This window comes from Aulonocara stuartgranti, assembly GCF_965226115.1.
Source record: "Aulonocara stuartgranti genome assembly, chromosome: 19".
Taxonomy (NCBI): domain Eukaryota; kingdom Metazoa; phylum Chordata; class Actinopteri; order Cichliformes; family Cichlidae; genus Aulonocara; species Aulonocara stuartgranti.
The window spans coordinates 28,732,738-28,755,289 of NC_138955.1; the positions used below are offsets into that span (position 1 = coordinate 28,732,738).

At 41.7% G+C, this 22,552-nt stretch overlaps 2 protein-coding genes across 2 annotated transcripts in view; one reads left to right on the plus strand and one right to left on the minus strand.

The window, feature by feature from the left end:
• The window catches only part of LOC309695570 (uncharacterized protein), a 212,766-nt gene that overhangs the window by 61,750 nt on the left and 128,464 nt on the right, over positions 1-22,552 (plus strand). The gene's annotated exons all lie outside the window — the stretch shown is intronic.
• Positions 56-18,877, minus strand: LOC309695572 (E3 ubiquitin-protein ligase CBL-like). Its single transcript, XM_082516309.1, has 13 exons — positions 18,605-18,877; positions 13,392-13,639; positions 9,990-10,136; positions 8,111-8,267; positions 7,627-7,748; positions 7,367-7,504; positions 6,820-6,907; positions 5,027-5,236; positions 4,629-4,745; positions 3,210-3,505; positions 1,999-2,102; positions 1,650-1,829; positions 56-550 (listed from the first exon to the last, which is right to left on the minus strand). The coding sequence occupies exons 1-13, from the start codon at positions 18,725-18,727 to the stop codon at positions 207-209; spliced, it is 2,274 nt and encodes a 757-aa protein (XP_082372435.1). The 5' UTR covers positions 18,728-18,877; the 3' UTR covers positions 56-206.

The following is a 22,552-nucleotide window of genomic DNA, read 5'->3' on the forward strand; positions in this document are numbered from 1 at the left end:
TCTTTAACAATAGTCCCCCCCACCCCACCCCACGTTGCTGTTTTCCCACTACAAATGACTTTGGATGAGATATAACATGAACGCAGCATCATCCCTCAGAGTAAAGCCTTCTGAAAGTACTTGTGGCCCTGCAGAAAAGTGCTTGGTAAATGGTAATGGCACAGAGTGGAGAGAGATGAGACAGAGGATGAGCCTGCGCAAAGTGACTATGTGGCGATGTGCGCTGTGGAAGGGATGGAGACGAACTCGCGCAGGATGTTCTTGGCCGTCTCGAGGTTGTTCTGAGCAATCATCAGGGCCTTCTGGATGTCCTGGATGGAGTAGCCTTGGGATATGAGGCATTCAATCTCCCCGTTTAGGGCCAAGCTTCCAGGACCTGAAGGAGGAATAGTCGGAGGTGGAACAGGGGAGGCAGATGAGGAGGGGCCAGGGAGGTCTGGCGGCGGCGGAGGTGGCTTGCGGTTTAACAGACGAGGCCGTCGGTCAAAGTTGGCTCGCCGAGGGAGAGGTTTTGGGGGACGTTCGGGGTCGCCGCCTGCTACAAACATACCTGAAACAAATGAGAGAAAATGAAAGAAAAATAAGAAACGTGATGAGTCAAATACAAAATAAACACATCAAATACACATTTACATTCACACAGATGATTTGTGGGAAAAATAATTTAAAAGTTCCCTTTATAACCAGACATTTGCTAACCTGAAACATCTGAGAAACAGAAACATTTCGGAAGTCCTTAAAAACTTAAAGTATCCTCACTCTAAAAAAACTAAAACACTGGATAAATCATCTGTAACAGTCTGTGAAAGGCAAAGAAACGCAGCATGCTTCACAGAATTAAAACTTGCAGGAAAAAAGGCCTTTAGGTTATCACTGACATTAAAGTTCTGGCTTCAAAATAACTGTTACCAAGAAAACTGCCAAGCAGTGACACTTGCTCCTAGAATGAATGTGGCTTCCTAACAGAAGGCTGATTGGTCCAAACTACCTGTAGTTCATCTAGAAGCACATAGCTTCAAGCCTGGTATGATGGATTCTGTTGTAACTTTGACCTCATGAATCGCCTGAGCAGTTTCACAAGCTGGCCTGACATGCAGCACGTTGTGGTTAGAGTATCTATGAAAGCAATTTCCATCACTGATTTCAGTGTGGTTAAAGCAGTAATTTGCTGAAGCCAAAGTTAAACAAGAAGTTTCAAGTTACATTCATGTAGCCTAATTACTTCTCAAATTAATATTCATTTGTCCACTGCTACTGAGTCTAACTAAGACTACTTTTCTTTTTGGACTTTTTGATTTTTCTTTAATTGTGATTAGCTTCAATGCCAAAAAAAATTGTTTGGCACTTTTTGTTTTATTTCCAGCCTGAGGAAAAATGTGCAATAAAACAACATTAATACCGTGGACAACAGCCTGCACACGAGAACTGGATGTCACCGGTTTCTTTTGTGCATCATCTTGAAGCCTCAAGCTGAGCATACTGGTGATCACTATTAAAATATAAATCACGCTGTGTTCAGTACGACGTAACTAATGACCACAACTCCCTTTTTGCAACCAGAAATTTCGCCACCTGCTGATCATTAGAAATTAAAAAGGGGGAAAAAAAACAAAACAAAAAACAAACAACAAAAAAAAACCCACACATACTGGGATCTACTGCAGAGTCTATGTTGAGATTGCTGAAGGCTGCAGAAGGGCCGCCGATATCTGACAGGGCTCTTCTGGCAGGGGCAGGAGGGACCACTGGTCTGGGAAAGTCATACTCGTAAACATCCTCCACACTGGCCTCCTTTTTGTCCTGCGGAACAGCTGAATGCTGAGGATGGTCTTGGAGGGAAAAAAAAAAAGTAAATAAAAATGAGGTTTTACCCTGATATTCTTAATTCTGTGATGTCAGTTTATCCACTACTACTAGAACAAATAGTGTGATTACTGTTAGTAATCCACAATGATCAAGCACTTCCCATACACTGAAGTGAGAAACTGAGAATGTTACACAGCTCAGAGTTCTGCGTCGTCTCCGACGAGCCGGCCTGGGCCTGGATGTTACACATGGATTCGTAAACCTGGGGGTCCTCAGAGTCTCTGTCCCCCACCTCACTGCAGGCACACAGCGAGACAGAGAGAGATAGAGGAATTATTTAAAGGGGAACAAACTGTGCTCATTTTCATTTAAAGAATCTTGCTCTTGGACTCAAAAAGTTTTCCATGATTTTAAATAAATAAATAAATAAAGCCATTTATACTTTCAGGCCACCGTCCCCTTAAAGTCAATTTTCTTCTGATAGGATGCCCCATGCAAACAGCAGGTTTGAACTGTAGGTGGTTGGGGACAGAGCGGTGTGCCTGGAAAGTCTGCATCCTGAGCTGACTTGCAGGGCTTATTTGCAATTACACTTAACTCACAATCTGAAATTTTGTCTAGTTACCATGGTAACACTACATGACCAAAAAACAAAAAGAAAGGAAAAAGTATTAGAAGCAGATTTTAAAAAGGGCCATTGTTGGCGATCCTTTATGCCTGACTCTTACACAAACTAATCCTCACAGAGAAGGTAATATTCTCAATGACTGAATCTACCCTTTGTAAGCTAAATCACCAAACCTCTGATCAAAAGTTCATCATTTCAGTATGCTAACTTCACAAATAGACCGCTAAACATCTAGCTCTGCTTCAAACAAAAATCCACCAATCACACAGAGGTATGAATGCTTCCAAATATTACACATTTTAAGTCTAATTAGTCGTGCATGGACCCAGCGAAGGCATCTTTGTAGGCTCACACCACAACTTTCAGCTTTCGAGTTTTAAAATTTAAGCAGATTTCCTATCCATTCGAATTCCCTACATTTTAGACACTGTCATCATTTTAATCAAAGAGACAAGCTGAGATCCAGCTGCCTTCATCTTCAAGCACTGTCCTTTAAATTATTTAAGGAGGTGAAAAACAGCAAATAAGTGAAAGAGAGTTCTCTCTAAGGAATGGGAACCTCGAGAGCCCCCTGCTGGACAAAATACACAGCTTCAGATTTGAGGGTTGCATTACTGTGTGTCAGACTATCCCTTTAACTTGTTTATAGACCAACTTTCTCACTTTTCACTCTACGAACTGTTTGAAAGTCACTTGTAACCTTTCCCAGCGAGATTTTTTTCTCTGCAATTCACTATACAATAACATAACCACACACATAAGCACATTTTATTACCTGCTGGAAGGTCTGAGCATGTTTGTTGATCTGCTGGTATTTCTAACAACCCAAGATCTATATTTTTCCCTTAAAGACAGCGCCATATAGCCCTGTTGTGGTGGGGCCTTCGTTGCAGGGCGTAGCACCATGTAGTTTGCTGCCCAGGCTGGCTGGTCCGGGGTGGAGGGGAGGGGTCTCCTTTGGAATCTGGATTCCTGGCCGACCAGGGAGGGGCGCTCCGGTGGGGGAGGAGGGGGAGGCTCTCTCAGTGCTGGAGGCAGAGGTAGAGGTTTGTCCCTGTGAGTGGCTACCATCTGGGTCAGAAGACACAGGACAGGATGTTTTTTGTTAGAGATGTGAAGACTCAAGTACACACACACACACACACACACACATCCTATTTTGGTAATAACAATAATTGTGTTAGCAGGGCTGGCAGCACACTGGAGGTTTAATAAAAAGGCGTCACTATTAATCTTTAAGTCACAGGCAAACAGTCGAGCAGTTGTGAATACCAACACTTAGCCAATTCACATAATTTCCAGGAACCTGCAGCCACATTAACACATGATTATTTTTGACTATCAAATGGACATCTGACAACTTCAAGGCTTCTAGGAAATATTGACTAAAATATACGGGCTCATTACAGATTTATCTCACAGGCTCTTTTGATCACAACTAAAACTATAAATGCTCTTTTCTAGAGAAGATATTCATATCGTTAGCTACTCATATACGTGTATTTATTGATATAAAAAGTGAGTTAAAGCTGGTAATAGGAGGTGGTTAGTTTGTGATATTACTCTGACCTAAATGTACTGCGCTTGTAATGAAGTTTGTGTCCCAGCAGCAGGTGTTGGCCTTAACACTTTGCATATGACTTCCATATGATTGAGCAGTTATTACTTCTGGTTCAACTTCTTAGTGTATGTTTGCACAGGGCTCTTCTTAAAGGCACTATTCAGAGTGAGAATATTTCAGTGACCAGCAAGTCTTGAATGCACCTTTGGCCAATGCAAGTGTTTTTCTAAAAACTATTTTTCCACCCTTTGAATTCTTTTCCACAGATAGTCGGTCTCAAAGTCTTTTGTCTTTAGTGGGACTGTGGCTCAGGGGGTTGGGAAGCGTATCTGTAACCGGAAGGTCGTGGGTTCGATCCCCGGGCTCTCTGTCCTGGTCATTGTGTCCTTGGGCAAGACACTTTACCCTACCGCCTACTGGTGTTGGCCAGAGAGGCCGATGGTGCAATATGGCAGCCTGGCTTCTGTCAGTCTGCCCCAGGGCAGCTGTGGCTACAACTGTAGCTTGCCTCCACCAGTGTGTGAATGCGAGAGTGAATGAATAGTGGTATTGTAAAGTGCTTTGGGTGCCTTGAAAAGCGCTATATCAATCCATTATTATTATTATTATTAGTGCACTCAGGCGTGTACTTACTTTGACTGTGGCTCCCTGACTCAGTGCACTATGGGAGGTGGAGGACCTCTGCTGTAAGAGGTCCAGTCGCAGAGGCACCGGAGGCAGCTGAGACACTGGAGACGGAGGGCGCTCCACCTGCACACCCGCACATTGATTTACAGATTTTGTAGCGGATGAAGTGCTTGTAATATTCCTCAGAGATATTTACACGATAAGGATCACTCAAATCACCTTTCATTCCTTTTCGGATGCTCGGCTTGAACTTGAGCAGGTCATCTTGACCATATCTATTAGCTAAATTTACTGAGTTGTTGTAGCAATTACCTGATTAATATTGTGCATTAATAAGCAATCGAACAGCTGCATCTAATAAAGCACCCAGTGAGCGTCTAAATATATGTACGTGCTCGTCTTACTTTGGTGCAGGCCAGCCAGATCATGACAAGTTGCTGGTCTTCCAGCCAATCATCCTCTTCCTCTTCGTTGCTTGCGGCTTCTGCTCTGCTCGACCCCTGGAAACCAGCAAAGGAAGCCCCAGTGGCCTTTGGGTGAAAGGGGTCCACTACAATAGGCTCCGTGCCTTTAATCTCACATCGGCAAAACGGGCAGCCCTGACCCCCCGATTCCTGAAATGCACACACGGAAAGACACAGCAAGGTTAGGAGGTAAAGGCAAAGGAGCAGACTGAAGCTTTCATCATTTGTGAAAGGCTTTGCTTTGATTTAAATCCAAATTACAGCTGCAAGTCTTTTCAAGACTGAAAGCTTAAGGAGGAAACCATGAAAACTACCACAAAAAGAGTCACCCAGATAGGATGAATTATAATGTAAATAAAACTGAAGATGTCAAATAAATGTTGTACATCAAAGATCTGCAGAAGGAGCACTTTAAGAAAACTATGTCTAAAGAACTCTGCAGTCATGCTGCGATTAATTAATCTGTTAAGTTAGCCCGGAGAGCATTTCTGTCCTGAAGGCAGAGTAGTGAGAACAACACGACTGCGCTTGGGAAGACAACAATTATATTGTTCGTCTGATGTGAAACACAATCAAAATAAATTCCGTATAAGGAAGTCTAAAGTCCAAAGTCCATCAAGAATAAACAGCACATCAAATTCATTCATTTAATCACTCACTCATGGCAAACAAGTCCTTTGTCTCACTCTTAGCAAGTCTATGTTCCCAGCCAGTAAAGTCTATTTAATCTTTTATGTTTGAAGAGGAAAAGTTGTTACAGTTGTTAGTAAGAAGAAGGATTTTATTAAAGGAAGTACAAAAAGAAAGTGCTTCAGCTTCACTGACTGTAAGATAACATTAATAAAACAATAAAGTTACAGCTACGTGTGACCTCGGTGCGTTGGTCCAGTCGTCACCTTGTTGTGTTTTTATCAGCACCCTCGTTAACCTGATCTCACTTTAGATTTATTCTTAGTGCCGATTGGCTGCTGAAGCTTGATGGTCAGTAACTGGAATCTCTGTCCCTCCCATCTGTCTTTCTGTTGCTACAGGCCTGTTTTGGATTTTGTTTTTGGTTCTTAGTTAAAAAAGGAAGAAGAAAAAAAGTAGTTTAGGGGTGAAGCCTGAAGCAGACAGTCTTGTGTGGTTCGTTCATGGACTCCTTCCTCTTTTGTTTGTTTGTTTGTTTTAGCCGGAGTTCCCATCTATTTTGCTTCCCTTTGTTTCACACTTTCATTATTAAAACTCAGTAGCACTGTGGGATCTTATGGCTCAAAGAACCGAACGTATAACTTTGGGGACTGCAACAGTTACACTGAGGAACATGACATGACTCCTCTACTGCAGGAACTACTACTAATAATTAAATAATAATAATAAAAGACTTTATACTTAAGTTTAAACATGCAGATCAGAGAGTGGAGTAAAACACTTGCAATCTGAGAATGAATCTAAATCAAAGACTTATTATTATTATTATTAATTGACCTATTTAAAAAGGCACCGTTGAACACAAAAAACTGAATTTAAAGAAAATTCTACAGCAGGAAAAAGAAGATCCCTGTCAGGATTTATTGAGCTGCTTCAAATCAGTGTAATAAAAGACACAGAGAAACAAGGGAAAAAGGGAGACCGTTCAACACCGGCTGCTCATGTTACTCTCATCCTGTAGAGATTTATTCCTAAAATCAGTCATTTTATGCATCTGTATTTGTTCTCTGCATTAAAACCATGCACGCACATGAGAAACAAACCTGAGTAACTTTGATGTGGTCCTGTGGAGACGGTTCACACAACCCTGTCAGGTCTGGGTTCTGTGCACGGCCATCTGGGAAAAGATAGCTGGAGAACCACGGCACACAGAAACGCAACCAAGTCACGAAAAAAGGGTCATTTTCAGATTTTATAAATCAACAGTAAGAAGCAACAACCTTGCCATGTTTTTACAATTCATCGAGGCTGCCAAACAATTTCTCATTATAAAATCCTTAAAAAAACAAAACAAAACAAAAAAAACAAAACAAGTTTGTTTCTCTGCAGGATGACACAAACTAGTTAATTATACTTCGATTGTGACACCATTTCATCCACACTGTCCAACCTGTTCCTTGTAAGGTTTTTTGTTAAATTTTGAGGAACTACTACAAAGACTCCACCCTCCTCACTATTAATTCAGGAACCTAAAGTAACATGTACTCAGTAGGCTGAAAAACAATACTCTCCCCTGACAGCTTGCAGTTTAATAGTGCTATAAATCTACACTAAATACTAGTTCATTAACCCTGATGATATGCGACTCACAATCCCTCTCTATATCCATCAATGAGTGCTTGGAAGAGTGGTTTGTTATGCGGGATGGTCTGCAGGATGTTCCCATCAGCTGTCACATAGCCAATTGCCCACTGGCCCAGCCGAGTGCAGCTCAGCCTGAAGATATAGCTGTGAGAGAGAGTTATTTCAACCAACAGCTACAAACTCACACTCCTGCAACAACATATTTAATACAGTAGGGATTTTCCCCCCAAAAGTATTATAGGATATATCTGATCTGTGAGGCCTACCTGCCAGGTATGTGGATGAACCTGTGCAGTCGAGCCTTCATCTCATCGTAGGTTAAGAAGGCTATATAACCAGGGTGTGTAACAGCCAGGCTGTTCCAGTTCCTTAGAAGAGATGACCATGGCTACAAGACACAGATTCACAAATGCAAACATTTTATTTATGTTGTGTACATCAGCTGTTTTGAAGTTGAATTCACAACAAAAATCAGGTATGAGACTATAATGCATATAGGACAGAAGATCTGTTAGCAGCAATAAAATTACAAACACCAACTCTGATCGCTGGCAACACTACAGAAAAACATATGCGAGTGGGTTCAGACACTGCTGCTGCATTTACACAGGAGAGACTAAGCGGGACTCAAATTTAAACAAATAAACAAATTTAAGCATCCTCGTGTAATTCACCGCCTTTACTAAAATGTTATTAAAGTGCAAACTGTGCAATTTTACAGTGAACTACTCTGAATGCTTTGTGACGTACCTGAAAGAGCCTTGTAAAGATGTCAAACTCGAAGACGGAGATGTAGTCGTTACAGGTGAGGTCGATAGTGGATTTGAGCGCCATGGCCTCCAGACCTGAGCTAATAGGGTGAAACTCATGAAGAGCCTGCCGAAATGTCCTCCATGGCACTATGGTCCTGGGTAGAAGGGAGGGAGAGGAAACAAATGTTTGTTGTGGGGACATTGCCTTTCACTATTAGTTAAGACTGAATTTGGGGTTAAATAGAACCTAAAATGTAATAAAATTGCAGATTTGCTAAGCTAACACCTAGCTAACAAGGCAGCAGATCTTTATAAAGACACAACTCTAAATATATACACAGGTGTATTTTTAGTTGACTAAAGGGGACCTGGTATGCTTTTCCTCAAATACACACACTCAACTGTGACTTTATTAGATACGTGTGTTCAACTACTGATTTAGGGCTGTGCGATATGACCAAAATCTCACATCCCGATATAAAACATCTATCATCCAACGACGATAAAAATCACAAAAACTTAACATTTTCTGTAAATTTTGTGAATCTCGGGTTGCTGAAGTGATTCCAGCTGGGCGTCGTGTACCTGGAGTCGAGTGTTTTAACCGTGCATGAAACTATACATTTTTAGACACCTGACGGCTCCTTTTTGCTTCTCATCCATAAACACTCTGCATACTTTTTCACATGATTCCGTTTATTTTGAAAAGTTTCAACAGGATCTTGAGCTTTATTGTGAAAGGTTTATGTGGAAAATAAACAAGCGGACATGCGATGGTTTTACCGTCGTTGTTGCTAACAACAATGCATAAAAACAGGCGCTTGTCCATCCTTAGTGTGGTTATATTAAATATAAGAGAAAGAGAGAACTTTAATAAATTAATATAGCCACTACAGTGACCATCAAAACGGTGAAAAAATATTGGCGTAAACACTTTATTTTGCGACACCACGAAACAAACGATAGCGTAAAATGAAACGATAGACGTTTTCATATTGTCATCCGATATATGTGGTTATATCGAACAGCCCTATACTGATTAATACTAATATTTGAGCATGACAGCAACTCGGTGCATTTATGCATGCAGACACATATGTATATGGTTACCACTGCCTGCTTAAGTTCAAACTGAGCAGAATGTGGGAGAAAGAGCTTTGAATGGGACATGCTTGTTGGTGCTGCTCTGAGCATTTCATAAACTGCTGATCTGCTGTGATTTCCCCCCCGCAAACATCTCTAACATCTTTTGATAGCTGCTTTCAGTAGAATAACACATCAGGTGATAAAACTCCAATCAAGCTGGTTTTCTAAACATGACAGTAAGTAACATCCAAGCAATAGTATTCAAATGGCCTCCAGAGTCACTGGATCTCGGTCCAATAGGGAAACCTGGGTATGTGGCAGCAACCGTATGATGCTGTCATGTCACTATAGACCAAAATCTGCAAGGGATGTTTCCAGCACCTTGTTGAATCAATGCCACAAAAATGAAGACAAGGTGCCCCTAATAAAATGGCTGGGATGCTCACAGTCAGTTTCAAATCATGAGGTCATCTTACGTAGCCTTAACTCATGACCCCAAAACCCAGACCTCCACTGCTATAAATGCTCAGTTTCAGCGCTTTTGTTGTGTTTTTTTACTTTTCGTATGTATGTTGCCTGTGAATGTGACTATGCTAATATGGTAATCTGACTTCTGTTTAAATCTTTTGTTTGCAAGGGGCAGGAAGCAGTAAGTAAGATAAAACTGCTTGCTTCAGCCAGAGATGAACTGGAATCGATGGCCAGCATGACATAAATAAGGATTACTGTGAAATATGAGTCATTCGAACATCACCCAGGAATAAGAATACAGAGCTGAAACAAAAACTCACTTGTCCCCGAATGAGCTTCTCCAGAATTCAGCAGCATCAGCTTTGGTAATCCTGAAGTTGTCACCCTGAAATAGGCCATTGGGGAAGATGGCTTTTAACTCCGCTAGCATGTGACTGAAGATCAGAGATAGCTTGGTAAGGTTTTGCCTAAGTGAGAGAAAAGGAAGAGAGACAATGAAAGAAAACCGTAGCAACAAGTTAGATACAGGTATCCTCAGCCTAATGTCTTTAGTATTCTATAACGCCATGTTTGGTTTTAAATAAAAGGGGAAGTTACACTTGCATGCACACAGAAATAGAAGCTTTCAGCACCCAGACACTTTCGAGTACAAAACAATCAGGCGGAATCAAAGATGGTACCACTTGTCTCGTACATTTCCCCCTCCTCTGGCACATTTTATGGATCTACAGTTAATTTTTTTCCTCTTTCTCAACAAACACAATAGTCAACTGGACATTTTCTTCTTCGCTTTTTTCTTTTCCTGCTGTTGAAACAACTGGTGTTACTTTGTTAAATGCATTTAAAGCACTTTCTGTGAAATTACTTGTGGTTGGCTGCACTACCTCCCAGACAAACTAACCCCACTCCTGACAACTCAAGTGTCAAATTTATAAAAATATGTCCAATTAGAGCTGAAATCATGAACATAACTGCAGAAGAAGGGAAGCAATGTTGAAAATTGACTTTTACACTTGCGTTTGCTTTACATTTGAAGATACCTGGTTTGAGCAGTCTACACGAAACGCTACTTTTCAGAGGAAGTGAGTCCACCCTCATTGGGGTTGAACATAACCAGTGCGGGTGCATAATCTAGTCCAAACTTGTTTTGTTTTCTTTAAACAGTAAATCAGTTTAAAAGAGGCACAAGGTGACACATGACAAAAAACTGAACCAAAAGTCGCAGACGCATACTGAGCACACAGCCAGTTGGGCAACAACATCGTCTGAGCATGGCCTCAGCTTTGACGGTTCAATTAAAAGGCTTTCCGATGACCTATACATGCATTTGCTAATGCCAACACAGCTGTTTGTATAGAACATCTTACACTTGATAAAATTTAGTGCGTGAAAGGAAGGATGAACTTTTGCTTAGCAAAGACTTTCTGAGAAGCAGAGGATTGCGAAAGTGCAATCACTTCCCTATGAAGCTCACTTTGCTTCATATGGTTTGATTTAATCGCAGCGATGGAAACTTGTAAGAACATTTCAAGAAAAAAGACAAACTTTTTCAATACTTTAAATTAATATTTACAAAAAGATTGCAGGTTAATGTTATAGAGCTTAAATGACATCAGTACTTCATTTTAAATGCACAGAGTTAGAGATGTTCACAAATGACTCCACAGCAGTGCAAGCATGCCGCTTTTTTAAATCTTTTTAATCATCTGATGGAAAAAAAAATATCACACAAAAAATCTCAGTATGAGTTGTATTGAACTACTTCTTGAGCTCTCAGCGAAGGCGGTCGCACTTTTCTCCTCTCCTCCTCACCCTTATCTTCCCTGCTTCGCCTCTATGTCCTTGTCTTGTCTGTGTGAATTTACTTTCCCTGGAACAGTCTCTCACTGTCGTTCTCTAAAACCTAAAAGAGAATTATGGATTTGATCAACTGGTCTCTGAGTGCTATTGACACCCTTTTCTCAACGAGAAGTCGGGGCTCGGGAGAGCCTGAGTGCCCTGGAGGGACTTTCCCTGCCGGTTACACGATGGATGGGTGGCAGAACTGGAGGACCGTGTGCCTGGCGGGACTGTCGATCGAGGATGCTGAAGATATCTACCTATTCGGAACCATGATAACAGGGTTCATGCTGATCGGCGTTGGCTTAGCCCTGGTTTATCAGAGAAATAAGAGAGCGGAATCGGCTGTTCAAACCCCCACAAGGCTGCCCGCTGGATTCGAAGCGACGGGACGAGGTGCGACCTCTCACAACGAACGTAATATGGTCAACACCTTGGAGACGCTTACAGCTGCTGTGAAGGCTCAAAACAACACCATTGAGCGTATGAGGGGAAACATCAGAGAGAGGCCTGCTCAAAATGAGACCCTTGAGCGACAGTTGGAAAACATCGCGGAACGGATCACTGCAGTTGTGAGGTCTCAGAATCAAAAGACTGACAACACCATGGAACAGAAGTTTGATACCATCATGGGGAGGCTCGCAGCTCTTCAACGGATCGAGGGACCAGTCTCAGAGTGCTAAATTCGAGCTGCTCACAAAGGAGAAATCAACAATATTCAACATTTGGACACCACGGCGCCAGCTGGAGGCCCAAGGCTGGAGCCCACCAAAACAACTCCCTGATAACGACTGTGTGATGACTATTCTTCCCGCCCCATGAAGGCCACCTGGGTTGGCTGGCAGACTGTTTACTTAGCCTGATAGAGCGAAGGACACTGTCTCCGCTGAACTCTGGACACGCACACACATACACTTACACTGATAAGCACGCACTCATCCCCCTCCCTTCCAAACGCCTTCGATGCTTGTGCCCTACCGGGGAAGATAGCAGTCAACTGGACCAGCACAGATGCTGCAGGACCGGATGCGCTGTCTACGCCGGCTCTCTTACCCTTTACAACACCCCTGAGCCCCTGTTGCTTGTCTCGTGTTTCTATGGTGTATTGATAGTCATGTGCTTTTGTGCTGAGGTGTTTTTTCTGTTATCAAACTGTTCTCCCACTAGGAGGTCAGTCTGAGTGGAGTTTTTTTTTCTCCTCCTCTTACCTCATGTAGTGTATTTTCGTTGTTTTTTCCTATCAGCCTACCTTCTGACATGTCTGCCCAATGTGATGTTTGTGTAAAGTTGGTCAGAAGGTTCCTTTGTGAGTGCGCATGCGCCATTAGCGTGCTGCCTGCTGTAACCCCTAATTTCCCTCGGGATGAATAAAGTATTCTGATTCTGATTCTGATTTCTTGGGTAGTTTGGAAGGTTTTCATTAAGAACCCATTTTTTATTTTGGTTAAAATAACAATAAAAAATTCAGCCAATGCTGACAGCAGACCTTCAGACAAAGGTGGCCCATTAGTGAAGCTTTTATTCTATTTAGTTAACGATCTTTATTAATTAATCATCAACATCTGTGCTTTCCAACTATTTCATGTCAAAACAGATGTTGTGAAAAAGCTCAGTTCTGTGCTCCATAGGACAGAGACGGTCTCGGTCAGCAGAGATATTTTACTGCTGGAATTATCGTACTATCATGAGTTTAAGGGATTATTTTATTGATAGGAAGCCAAGAAAAACAACGATTAGCTCTTTAACTGTGCCATGATTCAGATACCCAGTATTCAGATACTCCCTGCTTCACAGCTTTTCCATCCTGGCTTTCTGCTGGTGCAATATTCCGTTTCCCCCCACAAAGATGAATCATGTTTTGTCCGGATATAACGTGCGCCTACCTGGGCTGGGAGTTCTCCTCGTACATCCTCTCCTTGGCCTCCTTAAAAAGGCTCATGGTCTGCTTCGTCTTGTTCGTCAAGTTGTCGATGACCACGCGGAAATACTCGTTCTTGCCGAGGATCTCTATTTTGCCCTCATACCTGGACAGAATGGTGCGTAAATGCTGGTAGGTATTCGGCAAAAGATCCAGGATGTAGGGCGGACTGTTCTTCAACGCCACCTTGGGGTTCTGGCACAGACGCACCACCTGGACAGAGAACGCAACGGCTCAGAGATGGGGTTTTTTTATTTTTAACTTGCAAACAACGAAAAAACAAAAACCATAAAACAAACAGGATTAAAACCTTTAGCTGTGGCAATGTGAGATGCTGCAATGTGCATGTTTCACAGTCAAGGTAAAACATTTTTTAAGTTTGTCTAAGTACGGTACTGGAGACATCACAGATTTCTTGACAGTTTTCCAGCTAGATCATCAGCTATCGCACGCAAGTTTGGATATGGATGTGTCTATAAATTTTAAGCTCATAAAACTGGGTCACGATTTTTGCAATGTGATGTTACCGGAAAAAAATGCCATTCTTACACATGTCAAGGTTTAAAGTTTCAGCCAATATTTCCTAATGTTTATGATGATAATCTTCTTGATAGAGTCTTTTCGGTAATCGGAGAATAATGTGGCACAAGCTGTAGATCAAAGTTTGACCAGGAACTGCTTCTGTGACGGACATTTACTACCCGTCTAATCACCTGACAACTAAGGTTACTTATCAAATTGCACTCAATTATGCTCCCATACCCACCAAATAACTTTGCAGGCCCAATATATTGTGACCATAAACATGAAATGGCTCATAGTACAATAACACGTTGAATACCTAAAATTTGCATCAACTTCACCAGAAACTTTTACCTGTCACTATTCATTTAAGTGCATCTTTTCCCCACGTTGCTGTGGACCAACTGTGCATGCAAGCAGGGTTTTGTTTCTTTTTTGCATACATTTGCACACTCACTCTATATATCAGATCCAGCACTTCCCCCAAACCCTCAGATTCCTCATTTTGCTACTTTGATGGCAATGTATTCCCACAATACAACTTTACAGCAAGGCAGTAAAAATTTTCAGCACCCAGCCCTGAAGCATACCACCCAGGTATGAAAGCTTTTAAACTCAAACGTGCCATTTACAAGCACAGGTGTAAATGAGTCTGCACAGAACACTGCACATGCATGCCGTGGTTCACTCTCTATTATCTGATGCACTGTTACTTCCTACATCAGCTCACTTGCATTAATATCTTGTGAGCTCTTGTCTCACCACCTCTCTGCACTTCCCGCTCATCTGTTTTAGTTATAGCCAACTGCAAAACAAAGTAAATAGGCTGCAATGACTATAGAGAACATTGCCTTGCCCCTGCAACATGTACACCTCTTCTTATCCAATACTAAATATAGGGATATGAATGTGACCTAATTCAGGAGAACTGACCCCAATTAGACAATCAGACACCACTGTACTCCAGTTTTAGGCTTCAGGTTTAGACTGCTTTACAGGTTATTGTTCAAATTTAGGCCAAAGCACCTTCCTGTGTGGATGTCCTGAGGTTATTTATGTCATGCAAAGGGAATTAGTGATGATTCAATATAACCGCAGTTTCACGCTAAGTGAAGGAGCGGATGGAAAAGTTGAGCTTAATCTTTTTTCAATATGTGAGAAAAGAAAATCAGTTAAAGTGGCCTCACATTTGTCTATGATGTCGAGTTACAGACAAAAAGAAAAAAAGTCAAGTAAAAAGTTTTTCGTTTACTGTTTCAAAGCCCTTTCTTGCAAAGGATTTATCCGGTTGTTCAGTCTGACGTCACTAGCCGTGTCTGGACCTAAACTCCGCTGCAGGTCCATATATTAAACCAGGGATGGCCAACCCGCGGCTCTCGAGCCGCACGCGGCTCTTTGCCTGGTTTCATGCGGCTCTTACGTTCATATCAAAGTTTGCGTTTGTGGGGGTTTTTTTTTTTAATGTTGTTGTTTTAAAATGTGCGCGTTCGCTTCGCTTGAGTTCAATACGGTGTTTTCATCAAATGCACATGTGTGTGAGATGAAAATACCGCAAAGTTTCCCAGTAGGAGCAAGTTCGCCCTTAAAATGGCAGGAAAAAAATGCACAGCAAAAAGAAAATATGAAGATGAACACAGGACGTTTTTAACAGAGTGGGAGAGTTTATATTTTTTTGTTGAACGCAATGGTAAGCCATTCTGCCTTATATGTCAGACGTCATTAGCGCATTTCAAAGCTTCAAATCTTCAGCGCCACTTCAGCTCACTCCATGCTAACATCGACCAGGAATTTACAAAAGGGACTGAACTTTGCAAGCACGAGTCGGCCACTTTGAAAAGTCAGGCAGAAAGGCAGATACAGTTTTTCCAAAAATTTACGAAGCGGTCAGAGACCATAACGCTCGCATCCTATCAGCTGGCTTGGAACATTGCACGGGCTAAAAAGCCATACAATGAAGGGGAGTTCATTAAAAAATGCCTCAGTGATGTTGTTGAAATCTTGTCTCCTGAAAATGACAAATTAAAACGCATGGTATCAGACGTCCAACTGTCCCACCACACTGTTGAACACAGAATATCGGACATTAACACGGCTATTGAATCACAGTTGCACTCTGACCTTCAAGCATGTGAGTATTTTAGTGTCGCATTGGATGAGAGTTGTGATATACAAGACAAGCCTCAGTTGGCAATATTTGCACGGTCTGTGTCCAACGATTGTGTGATCAAAGAAGAACTCCTGGATATTGTGCCATTAAAAGACAGAACCCATGGCATAGATGTGAAAGAAACCATGATGGCTGCATTTGAAAAAGCAAATCTGCCCATAACGAAATTAACTGCAATAGCCACGGATGGAGCACCAGCCATGATGGGATCTGTGAACGGGCTTGTGGGGCTGTGCAAAGCTGACCAAACTATTCCTGACTTTTGGAATTTCCACTGCATCATCCACATGGAGCAACTCGTGTCTAAATCATTGAATTTAGATCACGTCATGAAGCCTGTGATGGAAATCGTCAACTATATCCGCACACATGCGCTTAACCACAGGCAATTCAAGAATCTCATCACTGAGCTGGACCAAGGGCTTCCAGGTGACCTGCCGCTGCACTGCACTGTGAGGTGGCTCTCAAAAGGCCAGGTACTCTCTCGCTTCTTTGAGCTTTTGGATGCCATGAAACTGTTTATGGAAAAGAAGGACAAGGACTATCCCGAGCTCTCGGACCTCAAGTGGATTATGGATCTGGCCTTTTGGTCGACATGCTGTGTCACTTGGACAGACTGAACCTGACCCTGCAGGGTAAGTTAAAAATGCTGCCTGACATGGTGCAAAGTGTGTTTGCGTTTGTCAACAAACTGAAGCTGTTCAAGACACATATTCAAAAGGGAGATTTAACGCATTTTCCCACTCTGCTAAAAGCCAGCGGGCAAGTCGCCAGCGCTGCCCTGAGTAAGCAAAGAGCCAGATATGCAACGGTGATTGAAAACTTGCACGAAAGCTTCGTGACCCGGTTCCATGATCTACAATTGAAAAGGCCACAGATTACGTTCCTCGTCGACCCATTTAATGCAGAGACCGGCTGTTTGTAAGTCCCGCTAGTCACAGATGAAGCTGTGGCTGAGTTGGAGATGATCGATCTTTGTGAGGAGGACCAATTGAAACCTGCTTTAAGGGAAGGGACCATTTAGTTCTGGAAAAGTGTGCCAATGGAAAAATACCCCAATGTCAAACGGGCTGCGCTTAAGATACTGTCAATGTTTGGGTCAACATACGTCTGCGAGTCTGTGTTTTCTACCCTAAAACATGTCAAATCAAAGCATCGATCTGTTCTGACTGACACACATGTGAAAGAATTGCTTCGAGTGACAACAACGGAATACAAGCCAGATTTAAAGAGGATTGTTCAAGGCAAGGAATGCCAGAAGTCCCACTAAACAACATGCATTGTAAAAGTAAATGCTATTGTAGATTATTATATTTTTGTTTGTGGACTTGGTTGAACTGAGAGTTTGTGTGTGTGAGACAGTGGACACAATGTTCATTGTTGAAAATGACTGGCCTGTGGTTTTAGTACTGTAGGAGTCCATTTCTGTCATTATCATGTTGGTGTGTGACATTTACAATGAATCTGGCTGAGCAGAGATGTGTGTATTTTGTGTGTGTGTGTGTGTGAGTGTGAGAGAGAGAGAGAGAGAGAGAGAGAGAGAGAGAGGGGGGGGGGGGGGGGGGGGAAGGATGGGTGATGTTCATGTGTGCCCATGCGTATGATGTGGCTCTTTGCGGTAACACAGTAAAAAAAAAGTGGCTCTTGGTCTCTGACTGGTTGGCCACCCCTGTATTAAACGATCACTATGGCATTACTGAGAGTTGAAAAACTGTCTAAAGTCTTTCATCTTTATTAAAATGATCAGCGTTCTGCTCTACCAGGTGTAACAATTGAGCTTAACATCCAGGCATCCATGAAAACGGAATTTATGACATTTAACGGAGTTAGAAGTTAGCAGGGAGTTAGCTCGCTAGCTTCTATCTAAATACAATATAGCATGTCCTGACTGCGGGGTTTTGGAAACAAATTAAAACGTACAGCTCTGTTATCACTTCCAGCACAAATGAAGACAGAAAACTAAACAGCAGTGATATTTGTAGGGTTACTGAAGTTTGGCTAGCTCGTATATAATGATGTGCTACGTGACCGCTAGCGACACAGCTATGTTAGCATAATATAAACAAGCTAACTTTTTTTCCACTCGATAAAAGTTAACGTGAGTGTTCTCGGTGGTCAGGAACAAATGTAATCGCATGGCAGGATGCTGTAAAAGGACCAAACTTCAGCCAGGAGAACAACTGAGATAATCCATCCACAATACGAGGTTAGTCATTCATATACTGCTGCATGGGCTGGGCTATAGTTACATCCTAAGGTTTTAAAAACTGAGCTTAAATGAATGATTAGCGGTAATAAAAGCCGAGGGAGGTCAACAGTGATCACTGACTGTTTTAGGAGCTTTTTGAGATCAAATAGAAGAAAATACATAACATTAAACATGTTAACAACACAAAAGCCATATTAAACTCAGACTACTTTAGGCCCGGAAGTAGGATTCGTCACGTCATCACTGAACAACCGGATTACCGGAAAACCACTGTCAGTACCTTATCCATGAGTTTCCAGCATTTTCCCACCATTTTCTTGTCAACCACTGCGGGCTGGTGAGGCTGAAAGGCGTCCTTCATCAAGCCGATGAGACCGGTGCCCCTTCTCGGATTTCCGGCCATTAATTCGGTTGGTGACCGGGGGTTAGCCCGGGGCTCTTCTGGGGGTGGGTGGCTGACAACCGGAGATCAGTTCTTGTGTAGTGGACCACTAGAGGGCTCCACTCACACCCAGTGTTGAGGAAGTGTGTTCCTGTGTTTTGACCGCGGTAAAGTGAGCCGTCATTTGTGAGCCGCGGTCAAGCCAGCCGCCTCCTATCCGCCACATAAATTTCCTTGCGCTTTTACACCAGTCTTTTATATAAAGCGCCTTTTCGCTTTATATAAAAGTTCATTAAAAATCATCCTGAGTAGTTGAGGTCCAACTTTCAACACATCCCTCCTCTGGGACACCTGCTGTACCTGTGTGCCAAGTTTCAGCCAGATTTACTGTAGAATTCCTCAGAAATTAAAGGAAACTTATATTTAATTCAATACAGCCAATACAATAGAATTATGTCAATTTTCAAAAATTCATTAAAAATCATCCTGAGTAGTTGAGGTCCAACTTTCAACAGATTCCTCCTCTGGGACACCTACTCTACCTGTGTGCCAAGTTTCAGCCAGTTTTACTGTAGAATTCCTCAGAAATTAAAGGACATTTATATGCAATTCAATACAGCCAATACACTACAATTATGGAAATTTCAGAAATTCATTAAAAATCATCCTGAGTAGTTGATGTCCAACTTTCAACACATCCCTCCTCTGGGACACCTACTGTACCTGTGTGCCAAGTTTCAGCCAGTTTTACTATAGAATTCCTCAGAAATTAAAGGACATTTATATGCAATTCAATACAGCCAATACACTACAAATATGTCAATTTTCAAAAATTCATGACAAATCATCCTGAGTAGTTGATGTCCAACTTTCAACAGATTCTTTCTCTGGGACACCTACTGTACCTGTGTGCCAAGTTTCAGCCAGATTCACTGTAAAATTCCACAGAAATGACAAGAAACTTGTATTAAATTTCACCGTCAAATTAATAAAGCTTCTCTGATTCTGATTTTTCTGTAGAATATGTATATTTTGGGCATAAATAAAATTACATTGAGGTGCAGAATAGCTTTCCAAAAGCTAATTTTTATAGTCTTTAATTACTCATTTTAATGTCAGATCCTTTAATCTGAGTTGCACAGTGGCATGGTGTTTAGCACTGTTGCCCCATAGCAAGAAAGTTGTCAGTTCAATTCCACCATCATGCTGTTGTCTTTCTGTCTGGAGTTTGCATATTCTCCACATGTTTGCATGGGTTCTCTCTGGGTACTCTGGCTTCCTCCCACTGTCCAAAGATATGTGTTGAATTGATTAATCTAAGTTATAGGTGTGAGTGCTAATGGTTTTCTGTCCCTGTGTGTTTGCCCTGCGACAGACTTGCGACCTGTCCAGGGTGTACCTCGCCTCTCGCCCTATGACAGCGACCTCACGCAAGCCTTAAGAGGACAAACGCAAGTGAATAGATGGATGTTTCAATCTAGTTGGTACATTATGACAAAAATGATACACTTTACTTAATTACTTAAGAATTGATTATCACAGTGGCAATTATCAGAATCGTTAAAATTCTGAAGTGATTAAAAATGTGACTTGGTCTTCTCATTTGCTTTCTATTTTTTATCCTATTGTATATTTTATTCTATTTTTTCTAATATATGTAGTATTTTATTCTATTCTACTTTGTATATTTCTGTACAGTATTTTATTCTTATTTTATTCCAATTTTGGTATATAACTTTTGCACTGTCCACTTCCTGCTGTGACAAAACAATTTTCACACATGTTGGAATAATAAAGGTTATCATATCTTATCTCTTTTTTCTCATTGTTTTCTGTTTTTAATGTTGGTTGATTTTACACTGTAATACGAAAATGCACAGCAGTGCTGAGTATCAAATTATTTTAGTTTTACTCATATTTTTCAATATTTAGCTTTCTAGGAGACTTTCTTTTAAAATTTATTTTCACAATGATAGTGAGGACCAGTTGTCAATGTTTTTCAAAAGTCCTACACACACTTTCCTATACTCAACCAATGTGTTATCATCTTCCAAAACTACTTCAACAAACCTGTAAAATTTTTCCATAACACCAATTAACAAAATCACAAAACAGTTGCTCAAGAGTATTCACCAATCAGTGAAGTATGAAGGTTATTATACCATAATGGAATTTTACCAAAAAAAGACCTTAATTATTTTGTCTAATTCATTTAAAATATCCATCCATCCATCCATCCATCTTCATCCGCTTTATCTGAGGCCGGGTCGCGGGGGCAGCAGCCTAAGCAAAGAGGCCCAGACCTCCCTCTCCCCAGCCACCTCCTCCAGCTTATCCGGGGGAACACCAAGGCGTTCCCAGGCCAGCCGAGAGATATAATCTCTCCAGCGTGTCCTGGGTCTGCCCCGGGGCCTCCTCCCGGTGGGACATGCCTGGAACACCTCACACAGGAGGCACCCAGGGGGCATCCTTGTCAGATGCCCGAACCACCTCAGCTGGCTCCTTTCGATGTGGAGGAGCAGCTCTCATTACTCTGAGCCCCTCCTGGATGGCCGAACTTCTCACCCTATCTCTAAGGGAGAGGCCAGCCACCCTTCGGAGGAAGCTCATTTCTGCCGCTTGTATCCGCGATCTCGTTCTTTCGGTCACTACCCACAGCTCGTGGCCATAGGTGAGGGTAGGGACGTAGATCGACCGGTAAATTGAGAGCTTCGCTTTTACACTCAGCTCCCTCTTCACCACGACGGACCGGTGCAGCGTCCGCATTACTGCAGCTGCAGCCCCAATCCGTCTGTCGATCTCCGGCTCCCTTCTCCCATCACTCGCGAACAAGACCCCGAGATACTTGAACTCCTCCACTTGGGGCAGGAACTCATCCCCGACCCGGAGTGGGCACTCCACCCTTTTATTATTTTATTTAAAATATCTTAAAATGAAATGTATTTAATTATTTTTTTAAGCCTCAAAACTATTTTTTCAATGTGACACTAAGTACTTTTACAAGTTTCAACCGTTTATCTACTGAAATGTCCATTTTAAACACCTTTCATGGGTATTTTTTGGTTTAAATACAATTGATGCATCAATGGGTTCGTTTTTTATGTGCCTGTAATACATTTTTGCGTTGCTTAATTGAACATCTAAAGTCAAAGGTCATCTGTAAACACTATTTATGTGTAACTAATATCAATTATCCAAATGATCAAAATTGAACAGGCAAGTATGAGTTATTAACATTTCTAAATCACGCATTATTTTACTTTTCTGAAATGCGTCCGATGATATCCGGTGACTATTCATCCGGGACACTGATTAAGGGTGAAGGTGATAGTAGCCTATAGCCCAATGAGTCAAGTACTTGCGGTGGCGGTGTGATGCGTGCACATGCTTCAACAACTGTAGGAACTACGGAATTACAATTTTACTTGACAGTCTTAAATACACTACGTTGTAAACTTGGAAAAGTTACGAGTTCCCGTGGTTCTGCAACAGACAATAATGAGCGACGCAAAATGACAGATAAGGTAAGCATGGAATTAGCTTAAGCCACAAGTCATTACGTTTGCCTTATTGACAAAAACTTTTATGAAGTTTTCCTTATGGCTTTTTGCTTCATATGTTATTTGCTTCCTATTACTTTTTTCTAAGTTAAATTTGGTTTTAACGTGTTTTTAAGTACTATGTATTTAGGTAGGGACAAATTACGTAATAGATGTGGTATGACCACGTGATGCTCTCGGTAGCTCCTATAAACAAACAACCACTTTTAAACAACTTTGTTAGCAATAAATTTGATATTAATACATAATTTAATAACTTTTCCTATGTAGGCTTATTTCCTTGAAC

Bases quoted from the DNA above. Each gene is read 5' to 3' on its own strand.
- LOC309695572 (XM_082516309.1), bottom strand. From the start codon at position 18,727: ATGGCCGGAAATCCGAGAAGGGGCACCGGTCTCATCGGCTTGATGAAG. The intron at 10,137-13,391 runs GTAGGCGCACGT...TCTCTCACTTAG, and splicing joins GAGGAGAACTCCCAGCCCAG to GCAAAACCTTACCAAGCTAT. The intron at 3,506-4,628 runs GTAAGTACACGC...CTTCTGACCCAG, and splicing joins GTCAGGGAGCCACAGTCAAA to ATGGTAGCCACTCACAGGGA.